Below are 25,419 nucleotides of genomic sequence, written 5' to 3' on the forward strand. Positions count from 1 at the left end.
TGTTTATTCGTAATGCCAACTTTTGAAACGTAGCAGTAGGCACAAAACAAAGCAATTCACAGCCTTCTGAACTGTGTAGTTCCCAAGATATGACAACTCAACTTTGGCAGTATATGCATAGCCGCGAAATTTGAGTCACACATCAACATTCAAAATAGTATTTGAAGGTCTCACAATTGTCTGATTTTAATGTATTATATACCAAAATGTTCAGGAAAGTCCAAAGTACATTATGGAGCAGAAAACAGAAAATGTCAAATTGCAATGAACTTCACATACAATGTCCCCTTAAAGCTACCTTCCCAACTCAATGACAAATGACAGACTGTCTAACTTGGTGATTTTGGCTGTAGAGAAGACAATTGCGAAATCTTCAATGAAATGCAGGAATTCATATCTTGTGGTATCGATGTTTACGCCCAGAAAGAGAGTAATTAATTCACAAAAACATGTAACAGTGAGTTACTATGTGTTATAATTTTATTAATGTGTAGCTATTTAATATTTTTATGCCTTTCAAAAATGGTTCAAATGGCTCTGAGCACTATGGGACTTAACTCCTGAGGTCATCATCAGTCCCCTAGAACTTAGAACTACTTAAACCTAACTAACCTAAGGACATCACACACATCCATGCCCGAGGGAGGCAGGATTCGAACCTGCGACCGTTGCGGTCGCGAGGTGCCGGATTGTAGCGCCTGGAACCGCTCGGCCATCTGGCCGGCTTATTTGCCTTTATTTATGACAATTTCTGTAGTAGTTTCAGTCTTAGTAGAAGCGCAGTCTAACGTAAAACTCGCGACACTCCAAGCGGCGAGAAAGGAGAATGTCAAGTGCGTCGTAAGTACAATGTTTGTTTTGCATCCCTTTCCTAGTTGATTTACCAAATATTTGAATTACTTTTTCGCCTCCAAGAGTTTGTTTAATATCAGAAGACACAGATGTTTCTAAAAGTGATTCAAAAATAAGCCCACATAGGGATAAAAACCAAGAGTCCAGTGGCAAGATACAACACATTCGTGAAGAAGTACTTGTGACGTTATAGAACCGCAGCATACCACATTGATATCAAAGGAATATAAACGCACAGATTCAAACGTAAAAAGCACAGGCGTGTACCTCTACGTGCACTTTTCCTAATTTTATATGGATGTCTTCCACATACCTCTGTAATGTATGCCCTGATGGAAGCATAAAATATTCTGACAAAGCCTGTATGCCTGAGAGCTGTAATTTAGAGCAAACAGCTTATTTTCGTCTTTCCCTCCTGCAGCACTATACTCCTTCAATGGCATGCTAATCTGGCTTAACAGCAAGTGAAGGACATCTTATTTTAAATATCGGGATCCTACAGTCTTCGAAATTTGTTTGTCCTCCTCCACTTGATCCTTCTGGTACAGTTTCTGTTGCTGTCTGTACATAAAATGATACACACTTTCCTTGTCCCGTAATAGTTTTGCACGAAGTCTAGCGATTTGCACATTCTGGCACTTCACACACTTTTGAAAGACACGAATAATTGCACTTAAAATCTAACTACTTCATTGTCAAAGCAGGTCTGTGTTGACGATTCAGATGAATCTGGCACTGAAGTATGGAAAGTTGAACTGGCTGCTTCTGTGCCATAGAACTGCCTTACAGCTTTAGATGGAGTGTCGAACCTTTGTGGCAATTTCCTCCTCTTCATCGTCAGTTGAGGTAGCGTATATGGGATGTCAAACAGTGTGGGTACTACATTCGACACGAGTTTATTATTGTCTGCATCCATGAACTGGTTTTCTTCGAAGTATAGCGAACAGAACTTACATTATTATAAAGGTATACAGGGTCCTTTCCATAAGATCTTCTCGTCTGCTATTCACCAGCCATTTTCTGTTTCTCAAACGAAACATTAATCATTAATACACTTGTAGTTTGCAAGCGAATCCTGACGATACAGTTTAGCAACATGATGATATATACCTCTATACCTCTCAGGGTCCTTAGAAAACCCAAAAAAATAGACTGATGAGATGAGATGTCTTCTTCTTGTTGTTACTGCAATTTACTGCGCTACAGACGCCCCCTTTTGTATATAAAAAAAAAGCCGCTGTACAAACCAAAACTATAAACTACTATTCGAAACTTCCTGGCAGATTAAAACTGTGTGCCAGACCGAGACTCGAACTCGGGACCTTTGCCTTTCATGGGCAAGTGCTCCACCAACTTTTTTTCTTTTCCATTATTTATCTCATTTTGCTCGTTATTGGTCGTTGGATTTGTTCGGAGCAGACGTCACGTGACGCTTGTTCAAGTTCATCGTTGATCCATTTACTCAGTTTTTTTTTTTTATTGCAGAGGGCAGCTAATCCTCTGACTGAACACGCTGAGCTACTATGCCGGCACAAACTAAGCTACCCAAGCCCCGTCCTCACAGCTTTACTTCCGCCAGTACCTCGTCTCCTACCTTGCAAACTTCACAGAAGCTCTCCTGCGAAACTCGCAAAACTAGCACTCCTGAAAGAAAGGATATTGCGGAGACATGGCTTTGCCACAGCCTAAGGGATGTTTCAAGGAGTGCTAGTTCTGCAAGTTTCACATGAGAGCTTGTGTGAAGTTTGGAAGCTAGGCGGCGAGGTACTCGCGGAAGTAAAGCTGTGAGGACAGGGCGTGAGTCATGCTTGGGTAGCTCTGTCTATAGTGCATTAGCCCACGAAAGGCAAAGGTCCCGAATTCGAGTCTCGGTCCGGCACACAATGTTAATCTGCCAGGAAGTTTCACATCAGCGCACACTCCGCTGCAGAGAGAAAATCTCGTTCTGGGAACTACTATTCGATTTCGCTCTCACGATCGCGCCGAACTCAACAGTTTTGCTTACTGGCCGCTTGGGGCGCTGCTGATGCAGTAGGCAACAAAATCGAGAAGTGTCGCAACTGTTATGTTAGACTGTGGTAGAAGTATATTATTAAGTTACTTTTGCTGTGTTTCTATTTTACAAGCTTTTGTTTTTTTCTTCTTTCGAAATTCGTAATCCTCAGTATACCCTACAAAATATGTCACGACTAATAAGAAGTAAAGGCCACAGGTCGTAGAGTTGATGGATACAGCACTTACCCGGACGACGGCGATGTCGTGGTCCAGCCCAAGCGTGTCAAAGTAGAAGTGGGTGTATGTGTAGCCCACATCGTAGCTGGTAGCTTTCTGGTAGTCTGAGCTCCCCACAGTTATCCGTAAGAAGTTAATCGGCCTCCTGGAGACAAAATGCCCGTTAGGATGTTACAGAGCAATGTAGGTTTCGCAGCTTTCACATTTCATTGGGAAATACTCCACGAAAAACTTTTTCTGTTGCACTTCTATTTAAAAAACATGCGAGGGCATCCTATCCATGTCACTCTAGTGATCAAAGCTTCGCAAACACACTGGACAAAAAAATTAGTCAACCTCAAGAGGCTCCACGCTAATCTATAGGCTACTGCAAAGGGATGGTCAGAAACAGTCTGAAAAGCTTGTAAGGGTGGTGGTGGTGGTGGTGGTTGTTAGTGTTTAACGTCCCGTCGACAACGAGGTCATTAGAGACGGAGCGCAAGCTCGGGTTAGGGAAGGATTGGGAAGGAAATCGGCCGTGCCCTTTCAAAGGAACCATCCCGGCATTTATCTGAAACGATTTAGGGAAATCACGGAAAACCTAAATCAGGATGGCTGGAGACGGGATTGAACCGTCGTCCTCCCGAAAGTGTGTTGCAGGGTAGGTTGTGTTGAGAAATAACTGTTGAGAAAACCATTCGATACATTGTGCCATTTCCAACTTAAGTAGCATTGAAATTTAGCCAATCAGGACGTTGCGCGTGAAAATTCAAGCATTCCGCCAGGTATAAGTAGTGTCAGTCGTTCTCATAGAGGAGATGAAACCACACGAGACTGCTAAGCCTTTAAAACAGGTTCGATTTTTAGTATCTCCACGTAAAATTTTTGCATCGCTCTCCTGTTCGGTTTTAGGAAACCAGAAGAAGAACACATTTGTTTTTTTGTCTTTGTCACGCTGCATTAATTTTCACGTGCAACGAACTGATTGGCCAACTTCAATTATAATTAACTCTGAAACGGCGCAACGTACGGAATTTTTTCTTAACAGTTATTTCTAAGCACAGCCTATCCCGCAAAACCCTTACAAGATTTTCAGGCTGTTTCTTACCATCCTGTATTGAGATAAGAGTTGAATAATTTTGTTTCTAAAAATCGCTAAAAGTTCTCGACCGATTTTCTTCGAATTTTCACATGATACTCGAATAAACATTTGGGTGGACAGACACACATCAAAAAAGGTTTTGCATCACCTCGGTTCCGAGAGTTCCGGAACTTTTACAGAAAATTGGAATAGAGATCAATACAAACATCATTTCTGCCCTTTTTATTGCTCATGAAAACCACACATTGTACAACCATACAGCGAGACCTTCAGAGGTGGTGCATCAGATTGCTGTACACACCAGTACCTCCAATGCCCAGTAGCACGTCCTCTTGCACTGATGCATGCCTGTATTCCTCGTGGCATACTATTCACAAGTTCATCAAGGCACTGTTGGTCCAGATTGTCCCACTCCTCAACGGCGATTCGGCGTAGATCCCTCAGAGTGGTTGGCGAGTCATGTCGTCCTTAAACAGCCCTTTCCAATCTATCTCAAGCATATTCGATAGGGTTCATGTCTAGAGAACATGCTGTCCACTCTAGTCAAGCAATGTCGTTAAATTGAAGTCATTCACATGATGTGCACGATAGGGGAGCGAATTGTAGTCTATGATGACGAATGCCTCGCCAATATGCTGCTGATATGGTTGTACTATCGGTCGGAGGATGGCATTCACGTATCGTACAGCCGTTACGGCGGCTTCCGTGACCACCAGCGGCGTACATCGGCCCCACATAATGCTACCCCAAAACAGCAGGGAACCTCCACCTTGCTGCACTCGCTGGACAGTGTGTCTAAGGCGTTCAGCCTGACCGGGTTGCCTCCAAACACGTCTCCGATTGTGTGGTTGAAGCCATATACGACACTCATCGGTGAAGAGAATGTCATGCCAATCCTGAGTGGTCCTTTCGGCATGTTGTTGGGTCCATCTGTACCTCGCTGTATGGTATCGTGGTTGCAAAGATGGACCTCACCATGGACGACGGGAGTAAAGTAGCACATCATGCAGTGTGAGTCTTATCTCGATGTCCTGTGGCTGCACGAAAAGCATTATTCAACACGGTGGCGTTGCTGTCAGGGTTTCTCAAAGCCATAATCCGTAGGTAGCGGTCATCCACTGCAGTAGTCGCCCTTGGGTGACCTGAGCGAGGCATGTCATTGACAGTTCCTGTCTCTCTCTCTCTCTCTCTCTCTCTCTGTATCTCCTCCATGTGCGAACAACATCGCTTTGGTTCATTCTGAGACGCCTGGACACTTCCCTTGTTGAAAACACTTCCTAGCACAAAGTAACAATGCGGACGCGATAGAAGAACCGCGGTATTGACAGTCTAGGCACGGTTAACTACAGACAGTCCCGGCGGAGGTTCGAGTCCGCCCTTGGGCATGGGTGTGTGTGTGTTTGTCCTTAGGATAATTTAGGTTAAGAAGTGAGTAAGCTTAGGGACTGATGACCTTAGCAGTTAAGTCCCATAAGATTTCACACACATTTGAACATTTTTTAACTACAGACATCACGAGCCGTGTACCTCCTTCCTGGTGGAATACCTGGAACTGATCGCCTGTCGGATCCTCTCCGGCTAATAGGCGCTGCTCATGCATGGTTGTTTACATCTTTGGGCGGGTTTAGTGACGTCTCTGAACAGTCAAAGGGACTGTGACTGTGATACATTACCCACAGTCAACGACTTTCTTCAGGAGTTCTGGGAACTGGGGTGATGTAAAACTTTTTTTGATGTATGATTCTATACATCTACACACATAATATAAAAAGGGGAAGCGTTATTTCCAAAAATATGAGAAAGTTCTTGACTAATTTACTTCAAAGTGTTACACGATATTTTAATAATCATCCAGACGGCCATAGTATACATTTTTTAAGCAAACGTTTTCTGTTAAAACCGACTGTAAGAAAGAAATGCTGTGGTGTGCTGTGAAAACATGCGGTTTCGTTTTCTTTGTTGGAATCAGTTTTTACTGCGATAACATGGTTAGACAAACTGTTTGTCCCCAATACTGGATGATCAAAGAGTCAGTATAAATTTGAAAACTTAATAAACCACGGAATAATGTAGATAGAGGGGTAAAAATTGATACACACATGCTTGGAATGACATGGGGTTTTATTAGAACCAAACAAAAACACCCCATATTGCTGGACGCGTGAAACATCTCTTGCGCAATAGTTTGGTGATGATCGTGTGCTCAGCCGCCACTTTCGTCATGCTTGGCCTCCCAGGTACCCAGACCTCAGTCCGTGCGATTATTGGCTTTGGGGTTACCTGAAGTCGCAAGTGTATCGTGATCGATCGACATCTCTAGGGATGCTGAAAAACAACATCCGACGCCAATGCCTCACCATAACTCCGGACATGCTTTACAGTGCTGTTCACAACATCATTCCTCGACTACAGCTATTGTTGAGGAATGATGGTGGACATATTGAGCATTTCCTGTGAAGAACATCATCTTTGCTTTGTCTTACTTTGTTATGCTAATTATTGCTATTCTGATCAGATGAAGCGCCATCTGTCGAAAATTTGTTGAACTTTTGTATTTTTTTGGTTCTAGTAAAACCCTATGTCATTCCAAGCATGTGTGTCTATTTGTACCTCTCTATCTACATTATTCCGTGATTTATTCAGTTTTCAAATTTATACTGACTTTTTGATCACCCAGTATATTCGTTTTTATTGTATACAATTTTAAAGAAAATTGTATACACAAAAATGTGGAGTACTGTTTTCTTCCTCGCAGTCAGTTTTAAAAGAATAAAGGAGATTTGTATTTATGGCATACTGGCTAAAAATTAGATACTACAACGGAATCTGAATCGTCCGGAAATTTGTAAACATTCCCATTTCCACATTAAAACTATGCAAAATACTATCATTGAAGCTATTATCCTGACAGATGCAACAGCTGGACGTGTCTCTCTCATACTCTATACAACAATGATCCCATGAAATTTACCCACTCATTTTAAGTGGCTTCCACTGGACTCGCATGTGGGAGGACGACAATTCAATCCCGCGTCCGGCCATCCTGATTTAGGTTTTCCGTGATTTCCCTAAAATCGCTCCAGGCAAATGCCGGGATGGTTCCTTTGAAAGGGCATGGCCGACTTCCTTCCCCATCCTTCCCTAATCCGATGAGACCGATGACCTCGCTGTCTTGTCTCCTTCCCGAAAACAACCCAACCCAACCCTTTAAGTGGCTTCAATTTCCTGTCACGGTTGGGGGGGGGGGGGGGGGAGGAAATGGACAGAGGTGGTGAATGAGATGGACAGAGAGAAGGGAAGGAGGAGGACTTGGAAAGAGTGAGGGAGGGAGGAGGAGATGGACAGAGAGGAGGAGGAAGGAGAAGACGGATAGAGAAAGGGAGGAGGTGGTGATGGACAGAGAGCGGGAGGAGGAGGCGATGGACAGAGGTACGTGGGAGGCGGAAGAGATGGACGAGAGGGGGGGGGGACAGAGAGCAGATGCACAAAGAGAGTGAGAGGAGGAGGTCGTGGACAGAGAGGGGGGCAGAATAAGACAAGGACATACACTGAAGAGCCAAAGAAACTGGTACACCTGCCTAATATCATGTAGGGCCCCCAAGAGCACGCAGAAGTGCCGCAACACGACGTGGCGTGGACTCGACTAATGTCGCTGTAGGGAATTGACGAATCTATGAAAATCGCGCCCAGTGAGATTCACGCCCAACCAGAAATGCGTGAGATTCGCGCCCAATACCTGCTCCCTTTGTGTCAGGCTTACCCGCGCCCAGGTCGTCCTAATCACCCTAAACTACCTGCTCCTCGGACACAGGGACCTGCCCCCCCCCCCCCCCCCCCCCCACCCCGGTACCAGGCACAGCCGCAGACTGTCTGATACACAAACACAGCCTTAGTGCCGCTCTGGCTGTCGAAGAGTTCACATCGCGCGATTCGTATATTTTTGACACAGTAGCTCAGATATGGAATTTTGAACCACTAATCACAGTAAGCCATGTTGCCACTACGAAGGTTATTCTTACATAGTGGAGAGAACTAAAGAAGATGGGACAGTAACGTGGCACTGTTCAAGACAGAGAGCAAACCACTGCTGAGGAATGCTGAAAACGAAGGATTCGACAGTGCTTTTTTCATTTGAGCATCAATGTGGACCTCCGGATGTCGCTCGGTTGGAAGTAAGGAAGACTTTGAACCATGCAAAGAAGAGGGCAAGAGACGAAGAGACGTCTATTTCAAAAATATATTCAGAGGAGCTGGGTTGCCTGCATAATCGGGGCTATGATTTTGTAACTGAAATGCCAGAGCAGCAAACAACCAAGTGAGCTTTGTACTAGCAGCGGGCAAAATCACAGGGAAATGAGAGGGATCCACCAACAAGAGAAGAAATTGACCTAAAGGCAGATTTACTAGCTATGAACGATGGCAGCAGTTTTCTGTTAAGCGATGACAAACTAGGAGAGAGGATAATAGTTTTTAGCGGAAGGGCAGGAAGAGAGGGTCTAAGGAGTAAACAAGACTTTTTTATGGATGGTACGTTCAAGTGCTGCAGCAAACAGTTTTCGCAAATAAACACCATTCACCCCGACTTTCGGAGTTCAAATAATGAGACAAGCATCTATCCGGTTGCCTTTGCACTACTGCCAAACAAAAGAACAGAGACGTACGTCCGTCTTTTCCGAAACAATGATGGAAAAAATTCCAGAATGGAAACCTGCAAACGTGACCGTAGACTTCGAATCAGCTGCGATTTCTGCAATTAAAGTTTTATTTCCGACAGCTGAAGTGTATGGATGTTATTCCCATATGAAAAAGCGTCTCTGGAGAAAAGTTCGAGAGCTAGGACTTACTCGTGAATACAAAGAAAACGAAGAAGTGAGACAACATGTTCGCATGTGTGCTGCGCTGGCGTTTCTACGGCCTAAAGATGCATGTGATGGTTGGCTGGAGATACGTTCACATGCACTCCAAACTTTCTGAATCTTTTGACGACTTCGTAGATAGATGGTTGGAAAATGAAGAAACCCCTATCAACCTTAGGAGCTGCTACAAACGGCGCCACTGAACAACCAACGCTGTAGAAGGTTGGCACCACAAAATTAATAACATGCTTGCTAAACCAAATCCGAAAATTATTAAAACGTTATTAGGTATTTGAAAAGAGAAGCAGAAAATTCAGTGTGCGCGTTAATGAGGGCAGAACTGGGTATGGAAGGTAGACAGAAAAAAAAGTCTACTTGAAACATGATGAAAGGTTGGGAAAAATAGTAAAAAAATACGAAGAGGATGGTGAGATCAAGGATTGCTCGAAAGCCATATCCTACCTACAGCAACTTGACTGAATTTATCAGAAGATGTATACAGATACAATAGCGTTCAAATGTATATAGCAACTTACATAAAAATAATAAAAATTAAAAAAAATATTGATGCTTATAAGCTGATTTTAAACACGCGTAAATGACTTTTGCTCTTTAGCCAGTCCAAAGCCTGGATAAAGTGTGATGGAAATCAGATTATTTTAAAAATACAGTATATGTGTTTTACAATACACCAAAACAAAAGCGAACCCTTTTCAGAGTCAACCCTTTACAATTATACTTCTCATTCAAGAGTCACCACCCCAATTCCTCGCTAGTTTTTATAAATTAAGAGTTAAAATTAAGTGACATTACTAATCGCCAAGTATAGAGTCACTTGATATTCCTGAGCATTCAATAGGTGTAATTGTTATAATGAAAATGATATTGATCAAGACTGCTGAATGGTACTGCAAGTGAAGCAAACGAATGTAATCTCTTGTGTTTACTGCAGTTTGAAGTTAAGTTGTGTGTGGTAGAAACTTAACACTCTCTCTCTCTCTCTGTCTGATGGCTGAAAACTCCAGCTCGGAAATCTCCAGGTAGCGTCCCTCAACTCTTTTGTCTGCCGGGCAAGGGGATTAGCAGACCCGTCCTCGACCCTTTCTGGGCGCGAATCTCATTGGGTGCGTTTATCACTGGCCGCGTTTATCAGTACACCGGAATTGACACCATGAATCCTGCAGGGCTGTCCATAAATCAGTAAGAGTACGAGGGGATGAAGATCTCTTCTGAAAAGCATGTTGCAAGGCATCCTAGGTATCCTCAATAATGTTCATGTCTGGGGAGTTTGATGGCCAACGGAAGTGTTTAAACTCAAAATAGTGTTCCTGGGGCCACTTTGTAGCAATTAGCGGTATTGGCGTATGGGGTGTCGCATTGACCTGCTGGAATTGCTCAAGTTTGTGGGTATGCACAATGGACATCAATTGATGCAGATGATCAGAGAGGAATGCTTACATACGTGTCACCTGTCAGAGTCGTATCTACACGTATCAGGGGTGCCATATCACTGCAACTGCACACTCCCCACAGCGTTACTGAGCCTCTGTCAGCTTGAACAGTCCCCTGCTGACATCCAGGTTCCAAGGGCTCATGCGGTTGTCTCCATACCCGTACGCGTCCATCAAATGGCTCTGAGCACTATGGGACTTAACATCTGAGGTCATCAGTCCCCTAGAACTTGGAACTACTTAAACGTAACTTACCTAAGGACATCACACACATCCATGCCCGAGGCAGGATTCGAACCTGCAACCGTAGCGGTCACGCGGGTCCAGACTGTATCGCCTAGAACCGCTCGGCCACCCCGGCCGGCACGCGTCCATCCGCTCGATACAATTTGAAACGAGAGTCGGCCGCCCAAGCAACATGTTTCCTGTCATCAACAGTCCAGTGTTGGCGTTGACGGGCCCGGGCGAGGCGTAAAGCTTTGTGTCGTGTAGTGATCAAGGGTACACGAAAGGGTCTCCAGCTCCTAAAGCCCGTATCGAAGATGTTTCGTTGAATGATACGCATGCTGACACTTGTTGATGACCTTTCTTGCAACCCTTGTTCAGTAAAGTACGAGCAGCCCTAAGTGGCTCGCCATCTTACTTATAACTATTCATGACGTCGCCTTTCCGACTTAGATATTTTTTAATATGTGACTTGTAAGTACTGCATCTTTTTCCAGTCAGTACAACCTTTAATTTTATTAATGTATTATATACTTAATATGTTTTAGAACAGTTAGTCTAATTCTGAAGACGACGCTCATAGTAGCGTCGAAACCTGGTCAATTTTGACTTAATATTTGTGACCGAGGGCTTATTTGATCTAATATAATGTGGATCAGTAGGAGACGTTCGAATAAAACATTAGTGGAGTGCGGCCTGACACAGTCTAGTTGCTTCAACGTCTAGGCGTAACTTTGCAAAGCAATGTGAAAAGGAATTAGCACGTGAGATGGGTAGTAAAGAAAGCAAATGGTCGACTTCGATTTATTGGGAGAATTTTCGGTGCAGGCCGCGCGGGATTAGCCGAGCGGTCTCAGGCGCTGCAGTCATGGACTATGCGGCTGGTCCCGGCGGAGGAGAGTCCTCCCTCGGGCATGGGTATGGGTGTTTGTCCTTAGGATAATTTAGGTTAAGTAGTGTGTAAGCTTAGGGACTGATGACCTTAGCAGTTAAGTCCCATAAGATTTCACATACATTTGAACATTTTTTTTTTTCGGTGCAGTGTAGTTCATCTATAAAGGAGATGGCATACAGAACGCTAGTACACCCATTCTTGAATACCATTCGAGTGTTTGGGACCCCCAGCAGATCGGATTAAAGGAAGACATCGAACTAATTCAGAGGCGTACTTTAAGATTTGTTCTGGTAGGTTCGGTCAGCATGCAGGTATTATACAGATGCTGCGTGTACTACACGGGGATCCCTGGAGGGATGGCGACGCTCTTTCCGCTAGGCACTATTGTGGAAATTCAGACAACCGGAATCTGAGGCCGATCGCAGATAAATTCAACTGCCACCAACATATATTTCGCGCAAAGGCCACGAAGATAAGATCAGAAAAATTAGGGCTTGTACGGATGTTTATACGCAGTCGTTTTTCCCTTTATCTATTTGCGAGCGGAAGAGGAAAGGAAAGGAAATTAATAGTAGTGGTACAAGGTACCCTCTTCCGGGAACGGGACTGTGGCTTGTACCGTATGTGTGTAGATGTAGACTAAAGACTGGTATCTTCGTGTGCTTCAGTAACCAAGGGCTGCAAATGCATGCGGTTCCATCAGCAGTGTTTGTTCAGAAATTGAGAACAGTCGACATGTATCTAGTGATAGCAGTAGCAATTGCTGTTGGGTTAGGATGTTCTTACGAACGCTGTCCTTACACTGTGTTACTTTGCTGCAAGCGGTACGCCATACCCTGTGGACAACACGTTCGACAGTGCGCACTGATACATCACGAACTCTGTCAACTTCATTTCCGGTGTGGTAGTGGGCACGGCCAAAAATAATAGTTCCTGAAACTTCCAGGGAGATTAAACCTGTGTGCCGGACCGAGACTCGAACTCGAGCGGTCCTGAGTTCGAGTGTCGGTCCGGCACGAAGTTTTAATCTGCCACGAAGTTTGATATCAACGCACACTTCGCTGCACAGTGAAAATTCATTCTGGATAATGGTTCCTTCCACTATTCTGTCACGATTGCATGTCAATCCAGCACACTGCGTCGATTCAATCCAACAACCTAGTAGATTAAACACCACCTCACTACCATGTCTTTAGGTAAGCAGTGGAGGGTCACTTGACCGCCTCGTACCAGTTCTACACTATCTACAGCGTTATAAAGCGAACAGTGTGGTTTTTTAATGGGCTGACTAAGATTTTGTCCGGTGAGGTTACAATATCTCAAGAGTCGCAGGTAGCTGGCTTCATCAAAGTAAACAGAAACGGTGGTCCTATGTATTGTGCCACACTGCAGTGGTGTGCTGCTCTAAGAAAAGGGTGGGTCTCCAATTTTTGAGTAGGTCAGATATGAGAGGATGTAACAGGCACATTAAAGCACAAGGGAATTCGACTTCCCACACAACAGTTTTGGATGATATAAACTAAGTTACAACATTCCTTGACAAGAGGAAATTTTAAACATTGCAACGAAGGGCACAGAAAACAGTATAGTTTAACCATGAAAGAAGTTGTTTAGGGAAGTCCAAGGGCCTTGAAGAAAGACTGTTAATGACGTGCGGAATCAGTAAGTTTATTCACAATATGTGCTCTTAAACCAAGAAGTATAAACCAGGGACGGATACTGGAGTATGAAACCTGGAAATGTACACCAGGGTCACTGATAATGGAGTATTTTTTTTGTTACTCTGCACGCGGTACCGCACATTTTAGCATTACACAGACAGACCCACGTAGTTTAATGCAATTTAACATCGCAAAAGCCACGGAAATCACAAAAAATGTGCACTTATTTATTTACTGTGCATAACTTCAATTCTAAATTACTTATGTCAAATAATTTCGTGAAATGTAATTATTATTTCATAAATATTTCAAAGATATAGCGGCAGAATGCTTCTGCAAAATCTATGGAGCATCTGCTGCCGACAGAAGTACAGTTAGCCGCATGGGCGCGGAGGGTGAGGTCATCAGAAGGCGGTTCGGCGGAGCTCCACGATTTGCAGCGGTTGGGGGGCAACATCCACGGCTGTCACACCTGACATGTTCGAGCTGATGTCATTCGAGAAGACAGCCGCCTTACGACTCGGCAGTTGGCGCTGCATCTTGAGGACGATTGGGGGATGACTCATACACTGAGGCAATGGTTCCGTCACCAGGATAAGGATTGGTACGGACAGGGCATAGACGTCCTTGTTTAGCGCTGGAGGAGTGCCATAGGGTGTGATAGGGATTGCGTGGAAAAGTGGGGTGTGTAAGTAAGACACCATTCTTTCGTGTGTGTACTTTTCATTATGTTCAATAAAGTATTGTTGAAGAAAAAAAAAAGGGTGCATTACTTTCTCGGCAACTCTCGTAAATGTACAGGTTTCCTGTTAAAAAAGACTGTGAGAAAGGAAATGCTGTGCTGTGCTCTGTAATGAAAATGTGCGGTTTTGTTTTCTTTCTTTTAGTCTGACAAATCGTTTCTTGCAGATACATATTCTCTCTTATTATTTATATTTGAGATAAACTGTATACACAACAATGTTGTTCCTTCCAGGTACTTGTTATTTATCATTACGTATATTTAAAGGTAAATTTTACACAGAACAGTCTGTGGTTTTGTTTTCTTTCTCGCAGATGGTTTTCACAATAAACAGAAGTAGTGGTTATGGCTTATTATTTAGAATATTACAATGGAATATTAATTAACAGTTACAATAAAAGGACTCAAGATCAGAGCGAGGAGGGATGAGACAGTGGGACAGTGGGGAGGGGACCATAGAGAGGAAGAAGAGGGGGGAGGGAGGAGGAGAACAGAGGGGAGGGAGGAGGAGGACAGTGGGGAGGGAGGAAGCAGAGGACAGAGGGGAGGGAGGAGGCAGAGGGTAGAGGGGAGGGAGGAGGCAGAGGGTAGAGGGGAGGGAGGAGGCAGAGGGTAGAGGGGAGGGAGGAGGCAGAGGGTAGAGGGGAGGGAGGAGGCAGAGGGTAGAGGGGAGGGAGGAGGCAGAGGGTAGAGGGGAGGGAGGAGGCAGAGGGTAGAGGGGAGGAGGCAGAGGGTAGAGGGGAGGAGGCAGAGGGTAGAGGGGAGGAGGCAGAGGGTACAGGGGAGGAAGGAGGAGGAGGAGTATAGAGAGGAGGAAGGAGGAGTATAGAGAGGAGGAAGGAGGAGGATAGAGAGGAGGAAGGAGGAGGAAGGAGGAGGATAGACAGGAGGAAGGAGGAGGATAGACAGGAGGAAGGAGGAGGATAGACAGGAGGAAGGAGGAGGATAGACAGGAGGAAGGAGGATGATAGAGGGGAGGAAGGAGGATGATAGAGGGGAGGAAGGAGGATGATAGAGGGGAGGAAGGAGGAGGAGGTTAGAGGGAAAGAAGGAGGAAGAGGAGGATAGAGGGGAGGAAGGAGGAGGATGAGGAGGAGGAGGATGAGGAGGAGGAGGATGATGATAGAGGGGAGGAAGGAGGAGGAGGATTTAAGGGAGGAGGAAGGAGAAGCAGGAGGATTTAGGGGAGGAAGGAGAAGGAGGAGGATATAGGGGAAGAAGGAGAAGGAGGAGGATATAGGGGAGGAAGGAGAAGGAGGAGGATATAGGGGAGGAAGGAAGAGGAGGAGGTTAGAGGGGAGGAAGGAAGAGGAGGAGGATGGGTGGATGGAGGAGGAGGAGGACAGAGGGGAGGAAGGAGGAGGATATAGAGGGGAGAAAGGAGCAGGAGGAGGACAGAGGGGAGGAAGGAGGGGGAGTAGCAGAAGGAGGAGAGGGGTAGATAGAGGAGGGAGAACAAGATTAGGATGTGCATCCAATTCCCACACTTGTTTAGCAATTGCAAAGCTCCTGCGTTCGCTATACTCCGTATATCGAGAGAAGAGCTCTGACAGCTGGCAGCGCAGTTGCCAGTAATCGACACGGATGAGCAGCGAGCCAGCGGCAAGGGGAGCGGGGTGATAGGCTTTCCTTCCCACCCTTTGGCCCACGGCAACACTCGGCTCCTTCAGAACCTAACAATGCCGCGTCATTCCTTGCAGCATTCCTCTAGGGGCAGCTTTCTGCTGACCAATGTGTTCCTTGATGGAATATTTTTTCACATGTGCTACCAGTGTTTGTCACCTTACACAAACACACACACAACTATTTTCTTTAACGATGTTACAGCCATTTGACTGCAACAATTTTTATTTTATTGTTAGACGGTTCAGATTTCGCTGTATTTCATACCAGTCTGATATCTTTTGACATTTGTAAGTTGCCGTACTTGAAACTGGTCTATTGCCGAACTCTGGGTCGAATAACAATAAAATAAAAATTATTACCGTCAAACGGCGGTAACATCACTAAAAAAATTACCACGACTATCGTTCTAGCCAACATAAAAATTACACACAAACAGATTTTCAGCATTAGCAAGGTAAATCAAATTGCACGTGTAAAATATCAAATGACATCACCTCTATTTTTCGTGCGGGAGAACGGAAACCCCAAGATCATCATCATCTGATTGGTCACCTCTAGTCACGTTCACATAGTCTTCGGTATCTTCGCTGTTGCTGTCCTTGTCGTCTGATAAAGAAACTACAATATTATGAACGGATTCTTCTGTTACACCTTCTTCTGTGTTTTACCTTGTAATCTCTTTCCACAAGTGGTTCACGACGTTCTTCCAGTTTTCTGGCGTTATTCGTGTGACAGCCTCATTTACCAGCGTCTCTGTGTCTCGAAACGTAAAGGTTTTGTTTAGCTCCGCAACATTTGCTTTTATTTGAGCCGAGGTGAGTTCAATTGCGCTGTAATGGCAGTGGTACGGTGGAAGACGTATAATTTTGTGGCCGTGGTTCTCCGCTAATGTATCAATCACATAATGCGTCTCTGTGGCTGGTATCGTTTCACTAATTCCGGAAGTTCAGCTTTGCGCATATTCTGTTCATGCCTATTTTATTATCTTTCAACCAGTTGACTACTTCGTCTCTCCTTGCAGCAGCCGCTGATGCCTTATTTAATTATGCACAATGGTACGGCGCATTGTCAATTACATAAGCACTACCGGGACTGACGTTTGGTAGCAAACAAGTACCTAACCAGTCTTTGAATGTACGAGGTTAATCCCAAAAGTAAGGTCTCCTATATTTTTATAAGTACATAGACCTGTTTATTTCTACAATGGTTTACATCAGTTTACAGCTTGAACATTTAGCTATTTTTCGACATAATCACCATTTCTGTCGATGCATTATTGTAGACGCTGGGGCAGTTTTTGTATTCCCATGTCATACCAGCTCGCCGCCATGCTGAAGAAGGATGCCGCCACTGGTGTGATTGTTGCTTGGTCTCAGGTGTAAAGTGGTATGCCCAGGTTTCGTCACCCGTGACTGACAATTGAGTCCAGAAAGTTGACCTGTTCGGCCGCAAGGCGGTGAAGAAAGGCGCGCGGAACATCAACTCGTAGTCGCATGTGGTCCTCAGTCAGCAAGCGTGGCACCCATCTTGCGCACACCTTCCGGTAGTTCAATGTTTCCGTTAAAATTCTGTGAGCGGTGCTTCGGGAAACCTCAGGAACCAAAGTGCAGAGATCATCCAGTGTGAATGGCCGATCTTCAACACTGTCTCCTCAGAAACACGGTCTCCCGCTCCTTTGATCGTCGTGAATTTCGGTCCGACCAGCTGCAAACTCTCTACATCACTTACGAACATTTTTGACATCCATGCACTACTCACTATACACTTCCGTCAATTGGCGATGGATTTTAATCAGCGCAGTGCCCTTTGCAGTAACATTCAACGGCTGCCAAGCCAAGACTGAGCGCCTCAGCGCGACGTGTGCATGTTTACACACATCACGTGAAGCACTCTTCATAACAGTGTAACCAAGTGCCACACAAACAGAGTTCTGCACTTATAAAAAAATAGGATACCTTATTTTTGGGATTACCCTCGTATCTGCATTCATTTCCTCATGGTAGTCGACAGTTTTTTTTACTGCAACATCATCATAGCACCGGGCACAAAACCGTTCATAGAGCCAGCATGAACTATAATTAGTCGCCCTCCCTTACCTGTTGGCACACTCATAGTTCCGTGGCGCGCGTCGTCTGTCTACGCAATGGAACGTGCACAACGCACGTTGACCCATGTTTTGTCAATCCATATTACGTTTTCCGGATTCGCTGCAATCAACGACATCTCCACGCTACAATGTCTCGTGTTCCAGCAGTAACTTTCGTCCTGAGAACTTTTTCCAACGGAAGCCAATTTTTTTCAGAACATTGGAGAGACTTGTCATTCCGCCTGTGAACAAACCACTGTCCGACAGTGATGCCATCAACTTTTTAAGCCTTGGACACTCCTTCCTGCTGTAGTACGTGTATATGTGTTGCCTGATAGCACTTTCGTCAAAGTTGTCTGTTTCAGCCACACGACACGATCTCTTCCTTGACTTTCTAGGCGTCACAATAACAGGACTCGCAACTGAATTGGCAGCCTCTATCATTTGTGACTCTCTTCACTGCCGCTGTAGAAATGTTCAGTGCTTCTGCCACTCTGACCGCTTTACTCACTGATATCAAAGGCCCACCATTGTCCCTTTCCCTTTCAAAGTAAACACGCAATCTGTGTACAGGGCTATTACAAATGATTGAAGCGATTTCATAAATTCACTGTAGCTCCATTCATTGACATATGGTCACGACACACTACAGATACGTAGAAAAACTCATAAAGTTTTGTTCGGCTGAAGCCGCACTTCAGGTTCCTGCCGCAAGACCGCTCGAGAGCGCAGTGAGACAAAATGGCGACAGGAGACGAGAAAGCGTATGTCGTGCTTGAAATGAACTCACATCAGTCAGTCATAACAGTGCAACGACACTTCAGGACAAAGTTCAACAAAGATCCACCAACTGCTAACTCCATTCGGCGATGGTATGCGCAGTTTAAAGCTTCTGGATGCCTCTGTAAGGGGAAATCAACGGGTCGGCCTGCAGTGAGCGAAGAAACGGTTGAACGCGTGCGGGCAAGTTTCACGCGTAGCCCGCGGAAGTCGACGAATAAAGCAAGCAGGGAGCTAAACGTACCACAGCCGACGGTTTGGAAAATCTTACGGAAAAGGCTAAAGCAGAAGCCTTACCGTTTACAATTGCTACAAGCCCTGACACCCGATGACAAAGTCAAACGCTTTGAATTTTCGGCGCGGTGGAGATCATGATCAGCAATTCAAGTCATGTCCTCCATGCTCTCCCGACTTAACCCCATGCGATTTCTTTCTGTGGGGTTATGTGAAAGATTCAGTGTTTAAACCTCCTCTACCAAGAAACGTGCCAGAAGTGCGAGCTCGCATCAACGATGCTTTCGAATTCATTGATGGGGACATGCTGCGCCGAGTGTGGGAGGAACTTGATTATCGGCTTGATGTCTACCGAATCACTAAAGGGGCACATATCGAACATTTGTGAATGCCTAAAAACACTTTTTGAGTTTTTGTATGTGTGTGCAAAGCATTGTGAAAATATCTCAAATAATAAAGTTATTGTAGAGCTGTGAAATTGCTTCAATCATTTGTAATAACCCTGTATATATTCGCGTGCTTGGGATTTCAGCATAGCTCCTTTCCTAAAAGCCCTCTTCTCTGGACTACAGGCAGCCATTTTCCACTTATACACACTTTTCCACTTAGACACATGGCAAGAAACTCACAGAAGTAGCGGAATGCACACGTATACACCCAAATCTGAACGTAGCACATGGCGCAACTGACTGAAAGCAGTGGTCACCCAGCACTGTGGCAACACTGGGGCGTTGCCACAGTAATGTAAACAAAAGTTCACGATCCGATTGGCCGTCGTGGATGTGGGAAGCACGTGCACCGACGCTGTGTCAACTGTCAGAGCTCTTCTCTCGCCATATGGAGTGTGGTACTGTATATGAACAATAACTAAAATTTCATTATTTGCTCTTCTATTTGGCGTTGCAGTTTTAATGACCAACACTGTAGTTTAGCCCATCCCTTGTAAGCACTAACAACAGAGAGGAAGAAAGACTGTACAGTAAAGTGTCTCACAGGGTGAACTGACCTGGTGGGCCTCATGATGCCGTCGTATATGCAGTGCCCGGCGGTGACCAGGTTGCGCTCATCGAGGACGACTGCCCCGCACAGTGGAAACTCGTCCCGGTGCCACCACAGACTCGCCTGTCGGAAAATTATTATCAGACATCATGCATCGTATACTCCGATTAAAATAACTTGGTGACTGACAGGCTGACTTGGTGACTGACAGGTTGCAGTGGCAGGGGGCAGTGTTGCCGGCGTGCAGGCAGCTGCACCATACGAGATGGCGTAAGAGGACCCTTGACAGGTCGTAGCGCTGTTGCAAGTTTTCAGTTGTGAAGTGCTAATGGCTACAGAAGTGATGCTCAATATTCAGGGAAATGATAGGAATGATCATTCGAGACAGAAAGTCAACTAAATGTGAGCTCTAAAACGCATACGTTAAGGGCTGTGAGTAATTCTTTATCTACAGTACTGTGAAACAAATCTCCTCTACTGCAATCTCTTTGCTTTCCATATTTTGGGAAGTGGTAGTATGGACCAAAACAAGAAAAAAAAGTCCAGTCAACAAGAACTGTAAAATTTATACCTTAGGAGCTTGAGCACTTCATTTTCGCTACTTTGAAACACAACTCTTCTAATGAACAAGTAGCCATAGCTCTAAGGTAGGCCTTTTAAAAACACATGTTTACTGGGCATTTCTTTCTTCTTTTGGTCCATAATACCTCTTCCCAAAATATGGAAAGCAGGTGAAAGAGCTTCAAGTAGAAGACATTTGGGTATTTTCCAAAAATGATTGTCTATCGAAGTTGCGGAGTCCATATGATACATATCTAACGTGCGATCGTAAATCGATCATGCGACTCTGGTGACGGGCGTTGTGATCACAATTTGTGATCGTCATTTTTCTCTGTTTTCCGTCGTTCCGTTAGTTGCTTTAAATTACATACCTCCGCGACTTATTTGTGAGTTGCTAGGGAATCCCAGACGATTTATGTCGTTAGTGAGTGGGATGTCTTGTGTTTTTTATGTTTCTTCGGCGGATTCTCTCAGATGGAAAAATCTAATTCATGTTTATCCGGCGTAGGAAATTGTTCGACTTTTTGTCGCAAACATGGAGTACCACCGGACGAGGAAACAAGGGACTGTGGTGATGCGAAGTGTGTAAAACTTCGTAAGAACAGTTTCGATGCTGAAATACTGTTTACAATTTCATTGCGGACAGTGCGGAAAACGAACGAGTATCAGGAAGAATACGTGGTTCGACTCTTCCAAATTATCCATCCAAACCACCGTAATGTACTTTCGCATGATGACAACACCGATGACGAGTAAGCTAAGTCGTCTCCTTTGCAATTACAAATATTTCTGTAACGCTCTTCTTTTGTCGTTGCTGTAGAGACCACCGTAAACATACTCATAACGCCCGCCACCAGAGTAGCATGATCGATTTACGATCGCACATTCGATATGTATCGTTTGGACCCCGCGACTTCGATAGGCAATCATCCTTGGAAATTGCTGACACAGCATCGAACATCAAGTATTGCTCATAGCTCTTACGGTATGCGTTTTAGAGCGCATGTTTACTTAACTTTTATGTTTCTAATGATCACTCCTGTCATATCGATGACTATTGACTCTCACTTCTGATACCCCCTGTATAAGGGATCTTCACGCACCGTCATCTTGCGAGCATTCACTAGTTAATCAAAAATAACCAGACACCCCTATGTAATGCGAAATAGACATCTAGATGTCACAAGGGGTGAACCTGACAGTGAAATCGGGGGTGGGGAGTACTGCAGAAACAGCAGAATGGTTCAGTCATGTGAGCTCAGTGACTTCCTATATGGGCTGTACTCCGTATGGTGAGAGTAGTTTCAAATGGCTCTCAGCACTATGGGACTTAACATCTGAGGTCATCAGTCCCCTAGACATAGAACTACTTAAACCTAACTAACCTAAGGACATCACACACCTCCATGCCCGAGGCAGGATTCGAAACTGCGACCGTAGCAGCAGTGTGGTTCTGGACTGAAGCGCCTAGAACTGCTCGGCCACAACGGCCGCCGGCGAGAGTAAAGCTCTGACAGCTGGCAGCACAGCTGCCAGTATTCGACACGGATGCGGTCGCTCAGCACTATGGCAACTCTGGGGCGTTGCCACGGTAATGTAAACAAAAGATCACGATCTGATTGGCCGTCGTGGATGCGCGAAACACGTGCGGCAAGGCCGAGTCTACGGTCAGAGCTCTTCTCTCGCTGTACGCACTGTAGTCACTAGAAGCCGTTCGAGTAATAAGCCACTATGGACCTTTCAACGCTTCTGAAGGAGCACAAAAGAAAAAAAAAATGTTCAAATGTGTATGAAGTCTTATGGGACTTAACTACTAAGGTAATCAGTCCCTAAGCTTACACACTACTTAACCTAAGTTATCCTAAGGACAGCCCGCATCTCGTGGTCGTGCGGTAGCGTTCTCGCTTCCCACGCCCGGGTTCGATTCCCGGCGGGGTCAGGGATTTTCTCTGCCTCGTGATGGCTGGGTGTTGTGTGCTGTCCTTCGGTTAGTTAGGTTTAAGTAGTTCTAAGTTCTAGGGGACTTATGACCACAGCAGTTGAGTCCCATAGTGCTCAGAGCCATTTCAACCATTTTATCCTAAGGACAAGCACACACACCCATGCCCGAGGGAGGACTCGAACCTCCGCCGGGACCAGCCGCACAGTCCATGATTGCAGCGCCTTAGACCGCTCGGCTGATTGCGCGGTAAAGGAGCACAAGTCAATCATCGGTGATGAGACTCTGAAGTAGGAATTCGAAGTAACAACCAACGTCAAAGTGCCCACGATGAAGAGCACAGTGGGTGATCGTCCCTCATAAATGATCAGCCGGTTGAGCTAGTGCGGCAGCGCATCCTGGAGAACAGTCGCTTCACCATTACGGGGCTCAGAAGCCATTTTCAGCACGGACTTAAATACGAGATGCCTACAATAGCTTCCACAACGAAGCTTTGTCTCGAAACAGGGAGAAAATCCAAAGAGATTCTGGTCGTATGTAAAATATGCGGTAATTTCCAAGAATGACTGCCTATCGAAGTTGGAACGCTCCAAACGATAATCGAAGTTGCGATCGTAAGTCGATTATGGAGGTCTCACTAGAGAACGACAAAAGAAAAGCGTTAGAGAAGCACTGGTAAATTGAAAGGAGACGACTTAGTCGCCGTCGGTGTGGTCGTCTTGAGAGAGTCCGCTCGATGTATAAGCTGCAGGGACAAGTCCTTTTTTGCCATACCCGGGGATTACTCTGCCAATGTCGCGTAGGAATATCGGCAGAGTGTCGCATGCGTCGACTTTTCCCTGGATACGAAAGTTGTGAAACTATAGGTACTGGATTAAATAGAGTTCGTCCCTCTGTCCTGGACGGCCTTCTCTTTTTTTGGTTGACTTGACAGACTTCCACAGGCGTTCTTTGTTCTGGGTATGGACACTGGCGTCATCTGAACAGACAAACACGACAGAGTGGTTCACAAATTCGTGCTCGAACCCTTCAGCTTTGAGACTGTGGTATGAATGAAACCCGTCGGTGATGACTTTTGTTCCTGGCAGTATGAAATGCTTTTAAGACCCACTAGAGTCACCTTGTCTCGCGACAATACCCTGACAACGAAACACTTGCGTGACTCTCTCTCTATGCCACCAAAAACCCAAATATGATCTACTTCAGTTTTAGTAGGCCGCCCTCTCTGATTCTTTCGCCTAGCAATGTGAGACTCGTCTACTTCCACTATTTATTCGGTCCACCAATCGGCACACTGTCGTTTGTCACTATGACGTAGCGCACTTCTCGGCAAAATCCGAAGTAATCACAGAATGTATTCGCCGATAGCGCAGTTTCTGATGCAGCGTGTAATCACGAATCCAGCACGAGACAAGAATTATGCTCGTCTCAATCGATAATTTAGAGGACTCGAACCACGTATTTTTCCTGATGCTGGTTCGCTTTCCACAAAGCCCGCAATGAAATTGCAATGGAATCTCTGTGTCCGCACTCTTCTCACGCAGTTTCACAGACTTGGCAGAACCACAGTCAATACAGTCTTTCGTGACTTCGTCGGGCAGAAGTCCATATATCCGGGAAAAAGTCAAACATTTGTCTACACTGCTTACGCATGGGATGAGAGCTCTCCATGTGAGGCAATCCGCAGACGTAACTTGAGAAGCACCATTCATTACACTCGCTATGAAGGGAAAATATCACAATCAATTATGGCCGCAACGTAATTTACCGAAACTGAAGAAACAAAGCAAAACTGATACAAATGACGATCACAAGTAATTTATCACAACGCGTGCCACGAGACCTCCATAATCGATTTACTATCGCAACTTCGATATGTATCGCTTGGAGCGCTCCAACTTCGATAGGCAATCATTGTTGGAAATTACCAAATATGCTAGTGGCAAACACAATCGATGCCTTCTCTGTGCGATAGCAATGGAAATTCTATCAATGGCAGTGCTGTTAAAGCAGAGTTACTACACACATCCTTCCAAAATTTCTTCACCAACGAAGACGCAACAAATATTCTAGAATTCGAATCAAGAACAGATGCCAACATGAGTAACGTAGAAATAGATATCCTCAAAGTAGTGAAGCAACATAAATCACGTAATAAAGCAAGTCTTCCAGTCCAGACTCTATACCAAATAGGGTCCTTTCAGAGTATGCTGATACAATAGCTCCATATTTAACAAACATATACAATTGTTCATTGACGAAATATTTGTACCCAAAGACCGGAAAGTTGTACATGTCACACCAATATTCAAGAAAGGCAGTAGGAGTAATCCGCTTAATTACAGGTCCATATCATTAACTTCAATATGCAGCTGGATTCTGGAACATATATTGCGTTCGAACATTATGAATTACCTAGATGAGATCGGTCAATTGACACACAGACAACATGGATTTAGAAAACATCGTTGTTGTGAAACACAGCTCCTTATTCACACGAAGAGATGAGTGCTGTTGCCAAGGGAATTCAAATTGATTCCGTATTTCTAGATTTCCAGAATGCTTTTGACACTGTACCACACAAGCGGCTTTTAGTGAAATTGTGTGCCTATGGAATATCGTCTCAGTTATGTTACTGTCAGAGAGGTCCCAGTTCGTAGTAATTGTCGGAGAGTCATCAAGTAAAACAGAAGTGCCTTCTGGCGTTCCACAAGATAGTGTTATAGACCCTCTGCTATTCCTTCTTAGGTTTTTTGCAGATGATGCTGTCGTTTGTTGTCTAGTAGTCATGAGAACATCAAAATAAATTATGAACGATTTAGCCGGCCGAAGTGGCCGTGCGGTTAAAGGCGCTGCAGTCTGGAACCGCAAGACCGCTACGGTCGCAGGTTCGAATCCTGCCTCGGGCATGGATGTTTGTGATGTCCTTAGGTTAGTTAGGTTTAACTAGTTCTAAGTTCTAGGGGACTAATGACCTCAGCAGTTGAGTCCCATAGTGCTCAGAGCCATTTGAACCATTTTTTATGAACGATTTAGAAAGAATGTCTATATGGTGCAAAAATTGGCAATTCACACTAAATAGTGAAAAGAGTGAGGTCATCCACATGAGTGCTAAAAGGAATCCGTTAAACTTTGGGTACACGATAAGTCAATCAAATCTAAAGGCCGTAAATTCAACTAAATGCCCAGGAATTACAAT

At 44.8% G+C, this 25,419-nt stretch overlaps 1 protein-coding gene across 1 annotated transcript in view; it reads right to left on the bottom strand.

The window, feature by feature from the left end:
* The window catches only part of LOC126215175 (chymotrypsin-1-like), a 91,333-nt gene that overhangs the window by 12,048 nt on the left and 53,866 nt on the right, over positions 1-25,419 (bottom strand). Inside the window, exons 3-4 of the mRNA XM_049941841.1 lie at positions 19,728-19,843; positions 3,094-3,229 (exon numbers count right to left, since the gene is read on the bottom strand). Coding sequence (XP_049797798.1) covers positions 3,094-3,229; positions 19,728-19,843 — 252 coding nt within the window. The remainder of the gene's footprint in view (positions 1-3,093; positions 3,230-19,727; positions 19,844-25,419) is intronic.

The sequence above is a fragment of the Schistocerca nitens genome, chromosome 12 (assembly GCF_023898315.1).
Source record: "Schistocerca nitens isolate TAMUIC-IGC-003100 chromosome 12, iqSchNite1.1, whole genome shotgun sequence".
Classification (NCBI taxonomy): Eukaryota; Metazoa; Arthropoda; class Insecta; order Orthoptera; family Acrididae; genus Schistocerca; species Schistocerca nitens.